The 21,746-nt window shown below is 31.2% G+C and overlaps 1 protein-coding gene across 2 annotated transcripts in view; it reads right to left on the reverse strand.

Annotated features, from left to right (window-relative positions):
- Positions 1-21,746, reverse strand: part of LOC143058661 (putative 3',5'-cyclic phosphodiesterase pde-5) — a 74,936-nt gene that overhangs the window by 41,941 nt on the left and 11,249 nt on the right. For both annotated transcript variants that reach the window (XM_076232125.1, XM_076232130.1), the window contains exons 3-7: positions 20,312-20,377; positions 10,300-10,452; positions 5,770-5,807; positions 2,440-2,551; positions 1,420-1,469 (exon numbers count right to left, since the gene is read on the reverse strand). In XM_076232125.1, coding sequence (XP_076088240.1) covers positions 1,420-1,469; positions 2,440-2,551; positions 5,770-5,807; positions 10,300-10,452; positions 20,312-20,377 — 419 coding nt within the window. The remainder of the gene's footprint in view (positions 1-1,419; positions 1,470-2,439; positions 2,552-5,769; positions 5,808-10,299; positions 10,453-20,311; positions 20,378-21,746) is intronic.

The raw sequence follows: 21,746 nt of genomic DNA on the forward strand, positions 1-21,746 counted from the left end.
AAAATAAGGTACAAAAGTAAAACTTAAAACCTTCAGTAGGGTTCTGTAGCTGCGGAACTTACCTCTTAGGTCCTTATTCCACAAATTGCTTAAAAAATATCAGAAGGACCTAAGATATACCACAGCTATTGGATTCTGTTTCTTGTAATAACACAATCACAGATGTTAAATTGTACTTCATTGCTGCAATATTTAAGTTCAGCAAACGTTTTGAGTTTTCATTCAGGCACCAAATATTTTCAAAATTTCTATGATTTTGTTCAAAGAAAGAGTTTCTGTTATGTGACAGTGTGGTGTGATTTTAGAATTCTGATAAATTCAATTGTGTCATTAAGTGTGACAGTTTTAATAATCGTTAAATTTATTCTGGTATTTTGTAATATTTATACTGTAAATTAATTTACCCATGGCACATATACTTAGTAATTCATCCATAAATAATGTGCTTATTATGGGAACATGCAAAGTTACATAATAATATGTATCTTCTATGACATACAAATTAGGTTACATTAAATCAAACAAAGTATTATTTCCTTCTTCAGAAAAACAGCATTAACTAGGATTTTGTTTTGACAATTTACAAGAACAGAATATTGAATGTAAAAAGTCTACACTTATCATATATGTAGTTTCATAAGAGGGCCCAAGCCCCTTAATCTCCTCTATTTAGTTTCCTATTGAACATTTTGTAATTCTGACATACATGTTAGTATAAATCAAATTTGAGAGTTTGATTTAATTGGGTGGACATGAATTAAGCAGCTAATGTCTTTGATGTAAACAACCTGAGCTTTATATATATATATATAGTTTTGCACATTTTTTACAAGGACTATGTAATTGTTTGATTTTTGTTCGTTGGTTTCTAATCATTTCTAAAAAGGTTCCAAAATATGTGAATAAATTAACATTTTGTACATGAAAGAAAGATGTTCTGATGCCTTTTGCTTAAGATTATAACCATTTTGTTTTACAAATAAAAATATAACATTTGTTTTCAAAACTAGTTTCCATGGTAGCCTGGTAACCCATCTTTTTGCTGGAGTGGATAATTATAGAGAAAAGTATTTTTTCCATCATTATTTCGGTTTATTGGATTACAGTACAATTACTGGAATATAATTTCTATTCTTAGGTATTTATAATCTTAATCTGACCCAAAGGTACATGTAATCATTAATCATAAGCTGCTTACAAAGGCTATCAATGGAGGATATGTCATTTCTCATACACAAACGGTAATGGATTTTGAATTACAAGATATATAAATGGAAATTTTTCTATTTCACTGGTTTTTGTTGCCTCTTGATGTCCTTTAAAATCAATTTATTTTCAGTCTCATACTAAAGTAATGAAATGTTTTCCACCCAAAAGCAAACATAAAATAATATTAATTTGAAGCAGGTATTTTTTTACCTGTTGATTACTGTCTGCCAGGTATAAATTGAACCCATCTGCACTGGTTGCTGAAAAATAGATGTGTCATTATCATAACATATTAGATAAAGAGAAAAATAAAATCACTATAATACATATATCTGTCATTTATGTATATAATACACAACAAAGCCAGGAATCTGACGTTCAGTGGTTGTTGTTTGTTGATGTGGTTCATAAATGATTCTCGTTTTTTTTTTATTAGTTTAAACATATTTTATTTGCTGAATTAAAGCAAAATGGATTAGACACAAGTAAATAATACTTATGAAGTCTTCTCCATGTATTTTTTTTATAGATTAAGCTGTTTGTTTTTCACATTATATGGTAATACACTAGTCATTTATATCTTATAGCTTGTTGTTCAGTGTGAGCCAAGTCTTCTTGGTGAAGACTGTACTTTGACCTTCTTCAGTGTGAGCCAAGGCTCCTTGGTGAAGACTTTACTTTGACCTATAATGGTTTGCTTTTACAAATTGTGACTTGGGTGGATAGTTGTCTCATTTGCACTTATACCACATCTTCTTATATCTATGCTAAACATGCTATGATATTTGTCACATGTGGAATAAAAAGGGGAATCTGTAAAAATTTGAATACCGTATATTCAGAAATTATTTGTTTTCTAATCTTGTCTTAAAACAATGTTTTACTGGACAGTATGGGTTTTGTACCCTCTAGATGTTCACATACTCATCATATGGTCCCCATCTTCTTATTATTTTATATTCAGTCAGTTATTTTCTTATTTCTGTCATCAATTAAATTTCATTTGTATTTGTTTATGTTTTGTGGTTGTTGTCTCATTGAAGTATATTTTAACAACTACCTTTTTAATTTTATTGAGGTATTTATTTTAACAACTCCCTTTTTCTATAGTTTTAGATTGTAGTCTAAACACCTACAGTTGTATAGCCATATAAAAGGAGATGTGTTAATAGCATAGTTGATGCAACAATCATGGTCTCATCTCATAGACAAGTTATTGCTAGAACTTACAATCTACAGCACACTGAGCTAGTTCTGCCAGGATCTGTAATCTGTCCGTCTGATAACTTATGTCCCTTGTCATCTCATGTAACACCTTCCATTTGCTTGATTGTACACAGGTCTACAAAAAATATATATTGTAATTTAATGTCCAATCAGAAACTACTCAGATCACTTCAAATATATATTGACAAAGTCTCTTTCATATGGGAGAGAAAGGTGTACCCTGTTTAAAGAAAGCATCTCAAAGCACCAGGTTCCTTTATGCCAAACTATGGCCTTGAATTTCAACTTCACAATAAAATATCAAAAACACCACAATTTGGTTTTTAAATGTATTTTTCAAAAACCTTAAACCTTAGTTAAAATAAAATCTCAGTGAGAGTACATTATAGGCTCCAAAGTTTTGGAGATATTATGAAAAATTATGATTTAAAGCATTTTTCAGGCAAAAAAGGAAAACCATGGCTGAAATCTAAGATCAAAAACCTAACAGCGTGAAGGTTTGTAGTGAATTTTTAGACAAGACAATTTTCTGGATCTGGATTCAGATGCAAAATGTTGATTCCAGTGTTTATTCTGTAATCTGGGATCTTTTTACAGAATTTTTTAAATATGTCACCTAGATAAAAATTTGTGGCACAAGCTGATATGTTCTTACAGGTAAGGTTTATCAAAGCAGAGCTCTCAAAGAAGATTTCTTTGTGAAAATTTCTTTTCTTAACACATGTAAATAGGTTTTTCAAAGCTTGACCATATCTACCTGCAGATAGATGAAGCATAAAAAAACCTCTTAAACTTTAAAAAATTACGTTTAGCTTCCTTTCTCTAAATTCCCTTAGCTGTATGCACTCTAAATTATAATAACTAAACAAATTTAGATTATGGGCAAGGAATGATAATATTTTGAGGAAGACTTCACAAGTTTCATATGCAATTCATTGATTACTTCCCCTTATGTTCCCTGACCTACATGTACATGTGAACTACCGTACTACTAATTAAAGAATATTAAGGAGCATTATCTTATACATGATTACTTCCCCTTATGTTCCCTGACCTACATGTAAATGTGAAATATCTTGCTACTAATTAATGAATATTAAGGAGCATTGTCTTTTACTTGTCTTAAGGTGTCAGACTTGTAATTAATCAAACAATCCAATGACTGTCAAGATGAAGGACAGCAATAAAAGCGTTGTTCCTTTGATGAACATGTTAATTTTTAGTTATTCATGAGACCAGTGCTTCATGTGTGGTGACCCTATAAAGCTATATTTTTTCTTTTTTAAATATATAATATTGTAAACAGTATTATATAGTTATTAAGAATTTATCAGGTAACCAGATTAGACACTTAATAAATTGGAATACTTTCACTATATTTAATATGAACTCTTCATACTTTCAATGCTATAATTTAAATAGAAATCAATGAGAGGTTTATCAATTAACGAGACTGCGGTGAATACTTTATTATAACCAGTAAGTGTAACGGTTTTTATCCCCTGTCAAAACTGTGTCACACCTTACGTCACTGTGTTTGAACAGTATAAAATAATATAATGAGATTTCCATTCAGTGCATTTTACGATCAAAAAGAGATTTAAACTGAGAGAGAGAGTAACCTGTAACACACCTTCCAAATAAATCCATAACGAACGTTACACCGATTTCTGAAGATTACCTGTTACCCAGAGATACGTAAATAAACCCCAACTCATCAAAATAAGTTATATTAAACATAATCCTATCTTAATATCTTGTCAACAAAAACTTATTACACCTCTTCAGAAAACATCATAGAGAAGTAAGTATACTTAAGCTGCTATTCAATACCATAAACATTTTCCCAAGGCCCTTTACACTTCATTAGAGGCAAATTCAACACATGCAAATTACAAAAAAGTCTTTTTCTTCATTGAAAATCATAATAAAAGTTTACTTATATTGGTTCATGCAAGGTTCATTTAAGAATTACTGTGAAAGATATTTTCTACCAAACAAAAAATAAATCTAAAAAGTTAACTAAATCCAGTTTTCATGATATATTAAAACTATATGTTGAAATTTGTTTTAAATTGGTTATGTTTTATTCATCTACAATTTAAAAGTGATTTACGACAAATGAGAATTCTTTTACCTAATCACCTAAATTTCATACCTTAAAACATGAAATTCTTACCATAAAGGGAAGCTACAAGTACAATGTCATTAGTTTAGTAAATATGTAATATATCACGGTGGCACTGTCGGAGATCAATTACAAACTCAAATAAATAAAAGTAAAACTTGGATTCTAAACTTAATTATAAACTATCTTGGGTCATGACATATGGCCTCCTATAAGGGCACAGTATAAGGAATAAAAACATATATTACAATGTGTATATTCTCCCCTGACACCAGATTCAAAACTTGAACTAAAGTTAAGACAGCTATAAACAAGAAACTAAATAAAAGATACTTTTTCAACATGACAATCTTAGATATAAGAAGATGTGGTATGAGTTCCAATGAGACAACTCTCCATCCAAGTCAAAATATATAAAAGCAAACCATTATAGGTCAAAGTACGGCATTCAACACAGAGCCTTGGCTCACACTGGAAAGCAAGCTCTACAGGGCCACAAAAAAGACAAGTGTAAAACCATTCAAACCGGAAAAGCAACTGTCTAATCTACATAAAAAAGACATTTATACTATAAATGGTTTTTGTACATAATAACTGATACTTTATGTAAACAGTATGCACCCAACAATTCATATAAAGTTTTATACCCCCTTACATTTATTACTAATAAGTAAACTACAATGAAAGGTAAAATGAAACCTAGGTGTTGGTCATAAATCTCTCAAGTATTATCAGTAGGTAAACTGACCACCAGGATTTAACATTGTTATCTTAACCATGACAGTTAATGGCCATTCATGTCAAAACCACATTTCTTTAAGGACAATATTTCATCCAAAGTTTAAAGTGTGGACATTAATGTAATCTGTATTTGCTTTATGTTCACATTCATGTGTAAAACTTGTCAAATAGCAATGGAATACATTACAAATCTTTTGAAATAATATATCTATAAAATGTGGCACCTTGTATCTCATATTGTAGGAGTACATGTTTTATTGATAAATAATGGTATTACCCTTCCAGAGCATTTGAGATCACCTCAACCCACCCCCTTTTTTGAGGGTGGTGTTCATGATGCTTAGTCTTAAAGTTTCTGTGAGTTGTTCTAGAAATTGTTGTTTTTATTTTATCTTTTTAGCGATAGAGTTGTAGATTTCAGGATAAATCTTGAGGTTGTTACTAAATGTAGTAAAAATACTCACCTTCCATTTACTACTTTTCTTTTCCCTCAATAGTTCCCCTAATAAAGAAAACAAAATACACTATGATGTATAAAAATTTTAAAAACATTGAAACAGGCTAAACTGTAGATACTTTGAAACCCAAAACATATGGTATGGCCAATCTCTGTACCCAAAACATATGGTATGGCCAATCTCTAAACCCAAAACATATGGTATGGCCAATCTCTAAACCCAAAACATATGGTATGCCCAATCTCTAAACCCAAAACATATGGTATGGCCAATCTCTAAACCCAAAACATATGGTATGCCCAATCTCTAAACCCAAAACATATGGTATGGCCAATCTCTAAACCCAAAACATATGGTATGGCCAATCTCTAAACCCAAAACGTATGGTATGGCCAATCTCTGTACCAAGAGGGTAGTGCTAAGTGTCCACAATTCCACATAGCTAGCTCTGTTTATGTTTAAATTACTGCAATTGCATGTTATGTGAATAATAAAATTGTTTAAAAATAACAATTAATCAAGAAATGAAAGACATAGGATGACCTCAGATGTTACTCTTTTTTAATGTTAAAACAAATGTTTTATTTATCTGTTTTATGTCTCACACATGCATGTTGTTTTTAGACCAAATAAAATCAAAACTAATTTTCTGTTTGAATAGATTGATTGTTGTTTGCTAAATGTCCAGTGGCAAGTATTTCATGCATATCAAGAAAGACTTTCTAAATTGAGAAAAAAATGGCTGCTTTTATGACCAATATCTCTTAGATTTCCCCAATTTGTCCAATCTAATTAAAATTATATCCTTGTTCTAATATGGCAGGCATCTTTGATGAGCAATATATATCATAACAAAACCAATTAAAGGATATAATTGTTTAATTAGATTGCAATGTGTATGAAATAGTTTGATTTTTCAGAATACTTCTTGTTTCATCTGTATTCATCAACAGTACATCATTAAAAAAAATTATATCAGGAAAGATAAGGGACAATGGATCAACATCTTATGATATATCATAAATATATGGCTATCCATTTTTTTTTAAATTATTTTTCCAATGATAATATACATGATATATTTGATGACTATTTTTAGTGTCTATATAGGTCTTCATACACAATGTAATAATGTGTGTTGTTAAAGTAGAATGATCATACATGAATTTTTAGCAGAAATATATAGAACTATAGTACTTGTCATGATTGAAAAGGTACGATACATGTGAAATTGGTCATTAAATTCAATTTAAAAATTAGGCTAGAAATAGGGGCCATTTAATATTTTTTGTTTGTTAAAGAATCTTCCCATAAAAAATATTTAAAAACAGTGATAGTAAGCTAGTCAGAAAGACATTTTTTTTCTGGATTTAGATTGATTTATAACTTATGCTGTTTTAAGATATACATTCTTTTGCATACTATGCTTTTAAATTTTATATGTCATCTATGGTACATGTATCTTACCATGCAATGGCTGTGTGTTAAAATTGAGTTGTTTTTGTAACTTTTGTAGTTATAGTGTTCAGCAACAGTGGTGGATCCAGGTGGGATCTAGGGGTTGGAACCCACTTTTTTCTGAAGATCAATGCATTTGAATGGACATATACTTGGAACTCCCTTTGTCCTGGGTTGGGAAACCCCTTTTTAAAATTGCTGGATCCGCCCCTGAGGAACATATGGTTAGATATACTGTTCCAAGTACTAGCACTTATAGTGTTATAGCTCTTTTTTAGAGACATTGCACGCACCTGTGGCCGTCTGTTCAAAGGTTAAAACTAATGTGCATGTTTACAGCACAAAATTAAGCATGAGCACAAAAAAAAAAAATGTGCAACCAGAAATGTTTGAAATTATCAATGGCGTAGCTTGCATGTATGCTCAGATGCTCAAGCATCCACATCATTTTGACAAAAAAAAATAATTTAAAAATAAAAATATATATATATAATTGCATATGTTGTGTCTGAATGTAAGGGTGAGGATATGTGAACATCGCCCAATCATTTCCAAAGCAGTATATGTGGTCTTTCCTTTAAGATCATTTATAGTTTATGTAAACAAGATGGATAAATTGCAGAAAAGTGCTGTCAACTTTTTTGTTAAAAGTCTACGTCTTAGCATGCGTCGGCAACGGCAAGCGCAGAGGATGATAATATTTAGACCTGTAGACATGTTTGGTCTGAGATTGAACCAAGCGGAGCGATGACAAAGCAACGTTACTAGTTAACAACGAACACATCGTTTCCTGTGATATCAAATACGACTAGTATTTATTATGGAGTGTGATCATTTCTGGGCTAATAAATACCCGTTTCAAACTTGGTACAATATTAATTTTATTTTGAAAAAAAGAGTTCAAAAGTCCCCGTAGTGCACATATTTATCTATTCTAATATACAAGGGCAGTTACTTAAAAAAAGCATTTTTTTTTTATTATTATTTAATATAAAAGCTATATATTTTATATAAAGGCTTCAGGCCAAATGCAATGGTATATCAATTATGATTTATATTTCAAACTGAAAGGGGACATAGTTGGTTAAATTATTTGATCAGGACTTATTTTCGCGAGGTTCAAAGACATTGCTGATGATATAAATTTCACAAAAATCTGGCAACACCTGACGGACGACCGGCATATATAAAATGTAATAAAAAAATCCCATGTGGAGGCTCAAATTCCGGCAAAGGGGGGTATCACTTCAGAGCCTATATTTCGAAATTCCATATACAAAAAGGCCTTTTTTATGGGTCCATTTTGAGATTTCGTATTTCAATTGGATGTGAAACTTTAACATCACATATTACTGTATCTAATGATGGTAGTTACGAGAAAACAACAAAATTCTGTAAGAAACTTATATATTGATGGGTATTTTGAAATTAAACAAAAATCTAGCCATTGTCGGATTGTAGGGGGAGTACACATGTATACAGGAAAAACGTCTGAAAAAAAAGTACATAAAAGGTCCTAAAAATATTTTCGGCTCGCTCCGCTCGGCGAACAGTTTCGCATCCACATCATTTTAACCCTGGCTACGCCACTGATTATCTAGAGAGTCAGACTACCAAGGAAATTATTTGGACTGAAACACATTCATTTGCTGATACTGCCGGAAACTTATATACTAATAAGCCACTGAATCTGGATCTATTGTGAGTTATTTCCGGAATTTGTTTTAAGGCCTTCGCAATGGTACGATAAAAATATCTTTATTGACAGTTTATATGAGCATGTGTTTATTTAAAAATCAATTATGTGCACTTTTAAAGAACGTCATAGATTTATTTCAGAGGCACCAGAAAAAGAGAGTATCCCCTTTCGCCTCCTTATTTTTGGTTTAATTTTAATCTCTAACCATAAGCGAGGCCCCTCATGGGGGGGGGGGGGGGTCCTAGTAATCACATAATCACCATTTTTTTGCCAATATAATCACATAATCATTAAATATTTGCTTATCTTTAGTAATCAAATAATCATAAACTAAAAATACAGTCCTAGGTAATCAAATAATCATGAAATATTTGGCTTAATAATCAAATAATCATTAAAAAAACGGCCAAGTAATCACATAATCAAAAACCCCATGAGAGCCCTCATAAGCTGAGACTACTATAACACATTATAGTAGTCCCAGCCAAAAGTGAAATGATCTGAAACCCTATTCAGTCGCTTTTTTTTTTGGGGGGGGGGGGATAAACAAATCTTCTTTGATGTTAACCCAGTTCGTTGTTATGTCAAGATTCTGCAAGGTTTATGTTATGTATTGTGTCAGTTAGTTATTGAATCTGTAAGCTGCATACAGAATAACTTAATAACGACAATAATGTTCAACGTGTTCCGATCTCGAGATCTAATTATAGAGACATCTTTAGTTTTTATCAGTGGTATAAGCTATTCTCATGATCTCTCTGTTTTCAAACATTACGAATTATTTTTTTTCTGTTAGCAACATGCATTTCTTCACCTTTAACTTCTAATCTACACAATATAATAATGCCATCATTATTTTCATTTAATTGGTTATAAAAGAACTGTTTGGTATTACCAATCATAAAGGGCAAAATGAGGGCCTTAAAAAACAATGCATCGCATTCCTATTCAAAATATGGCGTAGAAGTAAGCGAAATATAGGTCACTGTACGGGCCTACTTTACTTCCGCTTGTTTATCATTTTTAGGTGAATTTGGAAAATAAAAATAGGAAAATATATACAAGCTACATGTAATTATTATGAAAAAGCGGCTTTTTCTTGGATTGGAACCTCATAGCTCGTTCATTTTTCAGAATCTTTTTTTTTAAATCGCCCTATATATATATATCGACAATAAATTAGACATTTTTCCATGTGGAATCACACCTGAAATTCTCGTTGTAGTCATAAGTTCATGTAAAAAAACAGAATGTCAATGGTAGAATAATAAAAGCTTTTGTTTTAATTCATTAACAGCAAATTGCAATACAAATTACTAGTGATTATATCCTTGTCCAAAATCTGTTAATATCAAAACTTTTAACTACAAGAAACTTACCATTTAAGTTATGTTGTCTTGTGTGGACGTTTTTACTGCCTTTGCGTAGTGACCATTGTCGAATTTTGTCCTCTGAAACATGTGTAGTTACATATCTATCTAGAAATTCTGGATTTTCGTTTAAAAAATGCGTAACTAATTCAGGAGACACATCTGAAATATAATGCAAATTATTGTGATATTATTGTAAAAATAATTTAGTTATTTGTTTATAATGAAAAAAACCTCTAGTTTTAGGCGGCTTTTGATTGGACATTCGTTTTTTTTTTTAAAGATATTTGATTTTTTGTATTTTAGGACTTTCTTCTGGAATTTAATCAGTTATACTAATATCCGAACACACCACCCTTAATTTATTTATGTTCTAAAGAATGAACAACTTTGGCTCGCGTATTCAGTCCTCGGACCTCAGATAAATATGCCATCCACCTCTTTTTCATGTAGATATTCTCTTCAAACAAGAAAAAATAGAGGAGCTTCTAATGAGTTACTATAACTGTTCATTAATTCATAGTGAGTATACAATGATTTTGGACAACTTTTTGTTCGTTTACTGTGTGATGATTTCTGAAGTCCATATAATTTGTGGTCAATTCATGTACGAAAATTGACCGGTTTGGTGGGCAAATTTTTCGTATATCAGACGAAAAAAAAGTACAAACTTTTTAATATTTAAAATATACAAGCACGCTAATCCATAAAGGATTTTACCGAACGCCAAAATAGTAACCTGTAATTTATATATTTTCATAAGACATACTTTAGAATCAATGCCGGATTTAAATATCTGTTGGTTTTTAATACATAAAAAAAACATAATCCAACACCTATTATAAGAATGTTAGTTAAATACAGTACTTGTTACTAAATCAGGAAATTAAAACTAAATTTATTTTTTTCATATTTGGCCTTTATTGCCCTTACTCCTCTCCCAACAGCTATTTCTGGAGTTTAAAAAAGCATAGTGTAAACCATATTAAGGGAAATCGACCCTATTTTTTGTTTGTTAGAAGTACAATGACAGATACCAGGCTTTAATTCTAGACGATGTACGTTTAGTGTACATTATATTGATTCAATCGAAATAGTCAGAACTTAGGCCAACTCAATTACAAAGCAGAAGAGGCTCAGCATAGAAGAACAATTTACACAAACAAAAGATGCAAATTCTATTGTGTTTCTTATTCATAAAATAATGATTTCGAACTTTATTCATTATATTTATTATGTATTTTTTCAAGTGAAGTGGACAAACAAACTTCGTAGACAAAAAAAACACACTTTAAGGTGTTACTAATCGGATCGGATTACTGATTAGTGTTTTTGTCGTTGTTGAAGTTTACATTTAACATGCGTTCTTAGTGTTAACGAACTAATAATTGCTGAAAATTTTCTTAAGTTTTTGTTTTTAAGGCAGCGTTATTGGCATACTTTTCATGTTTATCCTATAATCAAATCACTTTTGGGACAGCATCTGATACTAAGTAGCCTGGTAGCCAAAACAATGACGGTTCCATGTTCGGAAGTCTGTTGGGGAAAAACACCTTGACTCACGACGATGTAAAAGATATGCTCCCGAGGAGGGAATAGTGCAAATCAGGTTTTAACTCAGTCTGAATACATATGCGTCGTTTGTATCATCAGCATCTTCTTTGCCCTCCCCTTCATTGGAAGGGAGTGGAATGTTGGATAATTCGCTGTTGGTTTAATATCAAATATGTTAAGTGTCGATGGCCTCGCATTCACATCTGCACAATATATATAAATTTTCTATTAAAATATTTTAAAAAGGACTTACTACTGATAAAATATGAAAGATCGATTTCTTTGATAAATACATTACAATATATTTAAATCAATACTCTAAACACACTTATGAAAATCTGTTTACGGCTTTTTCTATCGCTAACACTACCAATATTTACTCAATAAAATTTCAAGTTTAAAACGATAATTGATGAACACAAATATATGGAAACAAATACAAACTGCTCGAACAGAAAACTATTTGCAGTAATTGCACTACAAATACACTGAAATTATAACCACATTCGATACTTAACCCCCCCCCCCCCGCCCAGGTGCGGTTGACGAAGTAAGAGTTTTTTTTCTGGGTGAGGAGATGGATAGGCTCTTATGTACAGTTGTCTGTTTTGCTGAGTTTGGTATATATACATAAGCATTCAGCAATGTCTGTTCGGAGTGGGATTATAAAATATGTTACATCGTGTATGGAAAGTGACACGCTTTCAGCACGACAAAGAACTCTTAAATGGTCCGTAGTAGTTATGAAGTATTTGCCACTGAACACTTAGCAAACAGCCATTATTCTTTTTATCAATAGTCTCACAAACATTTAACAATATGGCAGAGAAATAGGTTAACAGTCTCACAAACAATAATACACTGAGGTAGAGAAATAGGTTAACAGTCTCACAAACAATAATACACTGAGGTAGAGAAATATGTCAACTGTCTCACAAACAATAATACACTGAGGTAGAGAAATAGGTCAACTGTCTCACAAACAATAATACACTGAGGTAGAGAAATAGGTCAAATGTCTCACAAACAATAATACACTGAGGTAGAGAAATATGTTAACAGTCTCACAAACAATAATACACTGAGGTACAGAAATATGTTAACAGTCTCACAAACAATAATACACTGAGGTACAGAAATATGTTAACAGTCTCACAAACAATAATACACTGAGGTACAGAAATATGTTAACAGTCTCACAAACAATAATAGACTGAGGTACAGAAATATGTTAACAGTCTCACAAACAATGTACAGAAATATGTTAACAGTCTCACAAACAATAATAGACTGAGGTACAGAGTTTTGTCAACAGTCTCACAAACAATAATATACTAACGGTTGTGAAATACGTAAACAGTCTAACAAACAATAATACACTAAGTAAGAGAAATAGGTCAACAGTCTCACATACAATAATACACAAAGGATAGATACATGTGTAAACAGTATCACAAACAATATTGCACTATGGATAGATACATGTAAAACGTCTCATTAACACTATTGAACCTCAGTAGAAAAATGTGTCAACAGTTTGAAAAACAACAAAACACTTATGTAGAGAAATATGTTATCATTCTCGTGCACAATAACACACTTAGGTAGAGAAAATATCAACAGCCGCACAAACAAACTTTAAATTCTATAAACAAACAATTTAAGTAATATGCCATACATATTGGATAAGTCGGTTGCACTATAAAGTTATTGAAGCATGCAAGTACTCTGTTATATTACTACTGACTGTGAATAATTAAGTTCGTACATGAAGTCAGAAGAACAATAACTTTAATAAAGTTCTTTCTTTTATAAACAATACATAATTACGTTATCTAGGTTAAAATGTTTGGCTACACATAGAATAACAAGGTTGTTTACATTAAATTTAATATTAAAATATGATCATTTATTGTTTTACTTATGTTTTAAAATACTTTCAAGAAACTATTTGTTTAAAAATTACTTTGCTTTTGTTGATATAACATTCAAAATTTGAAATGAAAATGTTCACGTATTTAACCCTTAAATGAAAAATGCGTTTGAAAATGTCAATTAAACAAATAAAAAGTGGGTAAAAGATTATTGACTTTTCCACGCTTATAAATGATTATACCTGCCATAGTAAAACTTTGACCATTCTATCTTAGATCCAATTCATCTTGTATCCATGCAAAAAACCGTAACATGAAAAATCCTTTTTAATATAAATTCGCACAAATTCTTTCCCATTAAAATTGAAGCACAGTTTTTAAAATCGACTTCGGTATACAATGATCCATACACGTACAGAACTCAATATTGGTATAAGCTGATTAAAGACGGGTTCTGCCAAACACTGGACTTATCCACAAAATAAACTTATATGTCCAACAACCGTGAAATCCTAACACACACTAGTCAAATATATATTTTAATTTGAAAGACTGGTACCCGTTCGACAGTCAGATAAATTAGAAATTAAATCCAAACATACAATTTAAATTTAGATTTAGTTTGTGTACTTAAACAAATGATACAGTCGTTTTCACGTATTATTGATTCACTAATGAAACACATTAACATGTATTAACTTTTGCAATTCCTGCAATTTCTTATTTAAATTGTCAAATGTAAATAAAACATTTGTAAGGACTGGTTAAATGATTTGTGAATGTTTAAACATACTACGTAAAAGTGTGAATGATTTATGTCCATTTCATGTATGCGACAAGAATAACTAATACATTGTCACAAAGAGAATTTGTATTAAAACCTTGTACCACATTTATCGAAAGTATCACTTTCAGATATTCAGGTTTCACACGAAAATAGATTTAATCAAATATATATAATCATTTTTTTCCTGCTCCATGGAGACATTTTTACGTCATTAAAACGCATTCAACTTTTATAAGATATGTGTCAGTGGCGTATCCAGGAGGGGGGGCGTTCCGGGGGGTGGAACCCCTTTTTTTTGGCTGATCAATGCATTTGAATGGGAGTATATAGTTGGAACCCCCCTTTTAAAATTGGCTGGATCCACCACTGTGTTTTAAGCTCATTGTTGAAGGCCGTACATTGCCCTATACTTGTTTACATCCTCTCCGATGGACCCTAGTGGATAGCTGTCTCGTGGATAATTACACCACGACTCATTATTTCTATTTATTTAATCTAAAAGGTTAAGTAAACTTATAACGTCTCCAAACTTAGGCAAACTTTGTTATAAAGACTATTTAAAATTAAAAAGAAAATCAGTTTTATGTCGAACAACTGTAGACAAAATAGTATTTACACACAAATACTTCCACTATTGCTTCTACTTCGGAGTGACTTTCTGTTGAAAAATTCGCAATCGTATAGAATAGTGTTGAATTTTGTCTGAAAGGTAGTGTTTCACAAACCAACTTTTTATATAATGGGAAACTGTGTCAATCGCTCTTACATTCACAGTTTAACAACAGGAAATCAATACATAATCCCATTTTTACTCATTAATTTCTATGAATTTTGTAAATGTTGACTTTTTTCTGTATTGTTATGTGAATAGGTTAAAAAAAAAAGAAATAAAAGACCTCTTTTGTGTAGTCATATTCAAAAATGAAATTTTGTCATCTTTAACTGATGCCCGTAAACTGATGAATAACATACCAAACTAGAATACAAATAAATACCAACAACAAGAATCACATTTTGCACGACACGCTGATGCATTGCTCAGTTCCAACGTTATCACTTACAAAAAATGAGGAATATAAGGTAAGGTATATTAATCGTTTTCTAAAAGGCTGGCGAGAGAGAAACATATACCTGACAACAAGAACGCTAGCGTCATCATGGGTCACTACAACAATATTTTACATACATGCAAAAATTGAGGAGACGATGCGACAACGGATGCATAAAATGCATAAAGGATTATATAAAGTAAATGTATATTAAACAATTTGACATAAGCGATCTAGAACTTTTATTCTAAGGAATTTAAATAATTTTGCACAAACAAAAAAAAAAGATTTTTTATACAGAACTAAAATACGCCTATATGTAAAAATCTGTTATAATCAGCTATTAACCTTTTATATAAATATATGATTTTAAATCTCTCACACTACATTGCCTCCGCTATAGATCTTATCTTACTTGTTGTCTAGTTTTCACACTTTAAAGGAGGGTATAAATGATGAAACGGTTTAAATGTTGATCAAGGTATTTTTCGAAAGGTAAACAATAGATTAGATAAATAGATAACTGTTATGCTGTTATGGGGTAATTTAATTCTTTGTTATCTGTTATTTTGAAGATATATTTACTGTTCGCTGTTATTGTCTTATTCCTTGTTAGCTGTTATAGGACTATTATTTTTATTGTTATCTGTTATTGTGAGATTGTATTTGCTGTTAACTGTTATTGAAAATTGGAATCTTAGCATTTTGACAGCCTAATTGAATCTTAAATAGAAATTGAAGAAAATTAAACATTGTGATTTGGATGGAGAGTTGTCTCATTGGCACTCATACCACATCTTCTTATTATCACTATTGGGGTTATTAATATTATTTGTAATAAATTCCATTGTCTGCATAATGTTGTACAAATTATATATTTGTACAAAAATTAGGAACAAATTATAGTTTGTTTTTTTTTTACTTTGTACAGATTTTTCGTACAAATTATAATTTTTTATTTTGACTTTGTACACACTTTTTGTACAAATTATAATGATTTGTAAAAATAACAATTTGTATAAAATTTGACTAAAATTCACTTATAACTATTACAATAACTTAGCATATGGATTTTGTTATAAAAAAAGCATTGATACACCGTATATAAATTTAATTCAATGACCAAACAATAAACGTTATGTTGTACTGTTACACCGCTGTCCAAAGGTTAGGCACCAACTAACATGTTTAACCCCGCCACATTCTGTATGTATAAAAAAGAAGATGTGGTATGATTGCCAATGAGACAACTATCCACAAAAGACCAAAATGACACAGACATTAACAACTATAGGTCACCGTACGGCCTTCAACAATGAGCAAAGCCCATACCACATAGTCAGTTATAAAAGGCCCGTCCAAGTCAGGAGCCTGTAATTCAGTGGTTGTTTTCGTTTATTATTTTGCAGATAAATCAGGCTCGCCGCTGTTAAAGTTCTCGTTTGAATTGTTTTTCGTTTGTCATTTCAAGGCCTTTTATATCTGACTATGCAGTTTTGGTTTGCTCATAGTCGAAGTTGGTATGATGAGCTATAAATGTTAATTTCTTTGTCATTTTGTCTCTTTTGGAAAGTTGTCTCATTGGCAATCATACATTTCCTTTTATACTTATTTACAAAATACAAAAATAGTATACATATGTATCATTTGTTTGAGCATGTGAGTGAAATATTGCCTTTGGGAATTACACAACATCTTTTGCTTTTAGTATTCATATTTAGAAGTTCTACTCCTTTACTTTGTATTTACATGAAAGAGAACCCTGACTATAAATTTTTCAAACGCTTTTTAACTGGTTCACAGTGAAAAGTGAGGCTCAGAAACTGTTGCTACATTTAAAGATGTGTCTTTAACAGCTTCAAAAATTTAATTCCTCGATAAAATATCCTTTAAATAAGTGAATATATATGTCTCTGTTAAAGCCTAACCAGATCCATATAAGCAGTTATATAATAAGATCTACTGACAGTACTGTATTTTTTCTGGACCGAACTAATTTTAAGGTTTCATTTACTGTTATCTGTTATTGTCCCTTTTCAATTCCTTGTTATCTGTTTTAAGCCAAATCAATTTACTGTTTTGCTGTTTTTGGAACCCCCCTTGCCCCCTCCATAAAACACTGAGCATTGAATCAGATTATTTCTGTTTTAATGAGTATGACAAAGTAAGTTATTCTAATGCTTTACTCAAACTCAGTTAGAAAAGCTTTGTTGTAAAAAGCCAATATAGCCAAACATAACACTGCATAAACCACAAGCTACATAAGGTTATCAATGATATAGGTGTCCATAATTTAAACATATATAAAGCCTCAAGCCAGTGAGTCTAGACAAGTTTGAAAGAATTCCACTTTAGACAGTCGAAAATGCTCTTAGAAACAACGATGTCACTAGTATGCCACAAGGTTAACCTAGCTTAGATGATCAACTAGTATTTTAATATCCGTACGACAGGGATCACTTAGCTCAATCAATTAGGACAAGTACAAAATGTACATAGAAAAATACAAGATGGATGATAGTCATGTGTATGTTTTATTTAACAAAGGCCAAAGGAACACGATTGACGAACTTTTGAGGTGTTGGTTAAAAGCATTGTTATTTATCAATTTGAGAATGAGACAGCAATCCAACATCAGACACAATGCAACAAATAATAATAACGGTCACTACTCTGAGGTAATAAGACAGCAATCCAACATCGGACACAATGCAACAAATGATGATAACTGTAACTATTTTGAGGCAACCAGACAGCAATCCAACATCAGACACAATGCAACAAATGATAATTACGGTAACTACTCTGAGGCAATCAAAACATTTTAATGTGATTTGTTTCGTTTTTATGATGCCAATATCATATTATTTTCTGTCAATAATGAGAAAATGTTCTTGCAAATTTAATTAAAACAGACATTACTGTAACTATTTTTAGTAAATCAGGTAACATGAAAATGTATGCCAACAACAGTCGAATAAATGTTTAGCTAATGGTTGTCATCAGATGCGTATGCAATACTAAAAAGCCCTGCTTTAATCAATGTCTGATATGAAGGCAGATAAAAACTTTAATTAGTAGCATATTCTCAGAAGATTAAAGCAAATAAACTTGTATCTATTTCAATGTAATTTTATAATTACCATTAATGCCAAAGATATAAAGACATTATTATTTTCAAATTAATGCCATTCCATGATATGGATTATTGAATGGCTACGGCTAGATTTGCTAGGGTTTGAAGTTCTTTAGTCAATACACCAGAACTTTCGAATAACTCTTGTCTGAATATAGATAGATCTTTTGAATATTTTGACATTCACGGGATAACACATTTTGGTATCTTTAGACAACATACAATCCGTTACTTTACATATAAAGACATTTTTTAATTGAATTGACATTTTTTCTGTTTTTAAGATAAAGTATCTTCATAAAGAATCTAACGAAGTACTTGGAAATAATAGTATGAAAAATTAACAGCATTGCAATATGATGTTGCCCTTTGATATCTTAAAAGTTATTTGAGGCTAGAAATTAAACTAGACTGCCGATACTGTTTAACTCAAGTGGGAAACTGACTAAAGTTTTGTATGGTTTTGCATTTTTTTTCTTCAGAATTTCACGACTTAGAAAGAATTACCAATATCAAAGTAACTAATAATATATTACATAAGTAAGACTATTAGAATCATTTTGACCCAAATGCTAATTCACGGTAGCCATGATAAATCGGTTGAGACTGATACAGATATTGTGCCTTTTACATGAGTGTTATCATAAGGATCATCTGCTGTATAAAAGATCATCTGCTGTATAGATCATAACACCTGTGTTTTGGGAGTACTATTTAATCATCCACATTACCTCCAATTTATCATCCACATTACCTCCAATTTATCGTATCCTCCACAATATCTCCAAATTATTTAATCATCCACATTACCTCCAAATATTTAATGTAAGATTTTGTTTTCGTTTTTTTGTAGTTTTTGGGCTTGGATTACAAAATAATTGATTTTCAAAAAGTGCACAGATTACAATGATACAATAGAAATAGATGGATCGGACATATATATAAATTTGTATCCCTTAATAAGGTGATAACATTAGGTACTTGGTCTAAAGAATCATTGAGAATCAAGTTCTACATGTAAATTGCAATTTACAATACATTCTTGATCTGAATAATGACTGAGAAGTTAGTTTAATCCAAACTCGTTCTATTTGTGGTCTTAGCTGTACATATATGTTCCAAAAAAATAAATTTCAATTAAAAACTTTCAAAATATAAATCGACAAAAAAATCAGAAGTTTTATAAACCAAATGAACCTGTTTCCAATAAAAAAAATGTACGCTTCTAAACAGATTCTTGTGGTCTAGGGATGCTTAATTGTTGTAACCCATTCCGTTCGGAATCTTTCTAGTTTACAACTTAGAACTTATTAGATAGAAAAACCCATATTTGTAGTATGCAGATTTTATAAAAATGATAATCCTAGACATTTCCCTTTAAAGGAATAGCAATGTAGCATTCAAGTGCCTACACCAATATAACCCTCCACTTCAGCTCATAAATTAATTTGTAGTCTTTCGTTTCATATCCAATATCCTGACAGTACGGAAGCACTTCTAAATATACTTTAATGCAGCTTTTATGTAAGAAAATAATGTCTTTTAGATAGAGATAATATAAAGCGTTCGGTAGGCTAATGAAAAGGAGAAATAAGTAATGTATCGTTATGGATTTTCCTACCTGTTGCCATGTAATGTCGACTACGACTTGACGTCACATGCTGATCATTAAGGACAGAACTAATTCCTAAAAAATACAATAGAATCAATGAACGAGAGACGGACGCTAACGTTAATCGTATACGTAGGTATCTAATCTGGACAATAAGTAATGTTTTGACATGTAAGTGGTAAACACAGCTATAACATCTGAACATATGATTGTCGATCACGCACAGAGTTTACTTTATTTCTTAAAATCTGAAACTTACAAAGAGACAACTAAACCAAATGTTTTCCTAGAAAAATATGAAATTCGACATGAGTACAGTCCTTATAAGATGACCATGTATTTATCAGTATTCGTGTCATATTGCTTTGAGATTTCAGAGCTGTAAAGCTGATGAACAACCGGATTATGAAAAAGATAGACGATACAAAGGAACAATGCAAAAAAAAAAACACCCCAAAAAAACAGAAAAACAGACGACACAAATTATACTGAAAACTAAAGATCGCACCACAGAGGTATCCACCACGAGACGGGTCGAACAATTACTCCTTCCTGTTAGAAAAGCGACACGAGTCACGCTGCTAGGGATAGACAAACAATTAATTACTCCTTCCTGTTAGAAAAGCGACACGATTCACGCTGCTAGGGATAGGTAAACATTGATATATCATAATGCTGGTCCAAAATTATCTATTAAAATGTTTAATTTTAAGTCGGCATGTCTCATACCAATAATATCAGCTCTTTTATAACACACAAATATATACATAAATACATTTACACAAGACATACAAAGATTGACGCACAAAACTGATACTGAAGCACAATAGTGTCACAGACGAGGAAAGGTGTTCATATAAAATGACCGAAGGGTTGGATCTTGGCTTTAGTTATAGTGCTTATACAATCGAAACACAGGAGATTATGAATGAGTATTAGGTCCCGAATTACGCAATCTTTTAGTTTGTTTACTTTTATCTGGTTGTTTTTTTCATACAAGCTTCCCTTATAAACGATAGTTCTGTGTAAACATTCTCAGAGAGATGGAGAGGGGGAAAGGAAGCGAAGGTTATACTACATATATACATGTAAATGAAAAAAGGAATATTAAATTTACAATAAAAAAAAAAAGAGAGATATGGAGGAATAATAAAAACAGGTACAAAAAGAGGAAGATAGTAATAGCACATATTTTTTTTTGTGTGTACTTAAATATCACAAACAGTGAAAATATTGTACTAAAAAGTCTCTGTTGCTAAAAATTGAACACCATATGTGTTTGGTTTGAGTATATCTTTATACAGGATGTCAACGTGACGAAAATAAACCACAAAACACAGATTTATATACAACTAGCAAAGTTACTGCTTTAATTAAATCATACAGCCCCATGGTTAAATACTGATACATACTGGGCTGTCATTTTTTTTATTTGAGCGTTTCT

This window comes from Mytilus galloprovincialis, chromosome 1, assembly GCF_965363235.1.
Source record: "Mytilus galloprovincialis chromosome 1, xbMytGall1.hap1.1, whole genome shotgun sequence".
In the NCBI taxonomy this organism is placed as follows: Eukaryota; Metazoa; Mollusca; class Bivalvia; order Mytilida; family Mytilidae; genus Mytilus; species Mytilus galloprovincialis.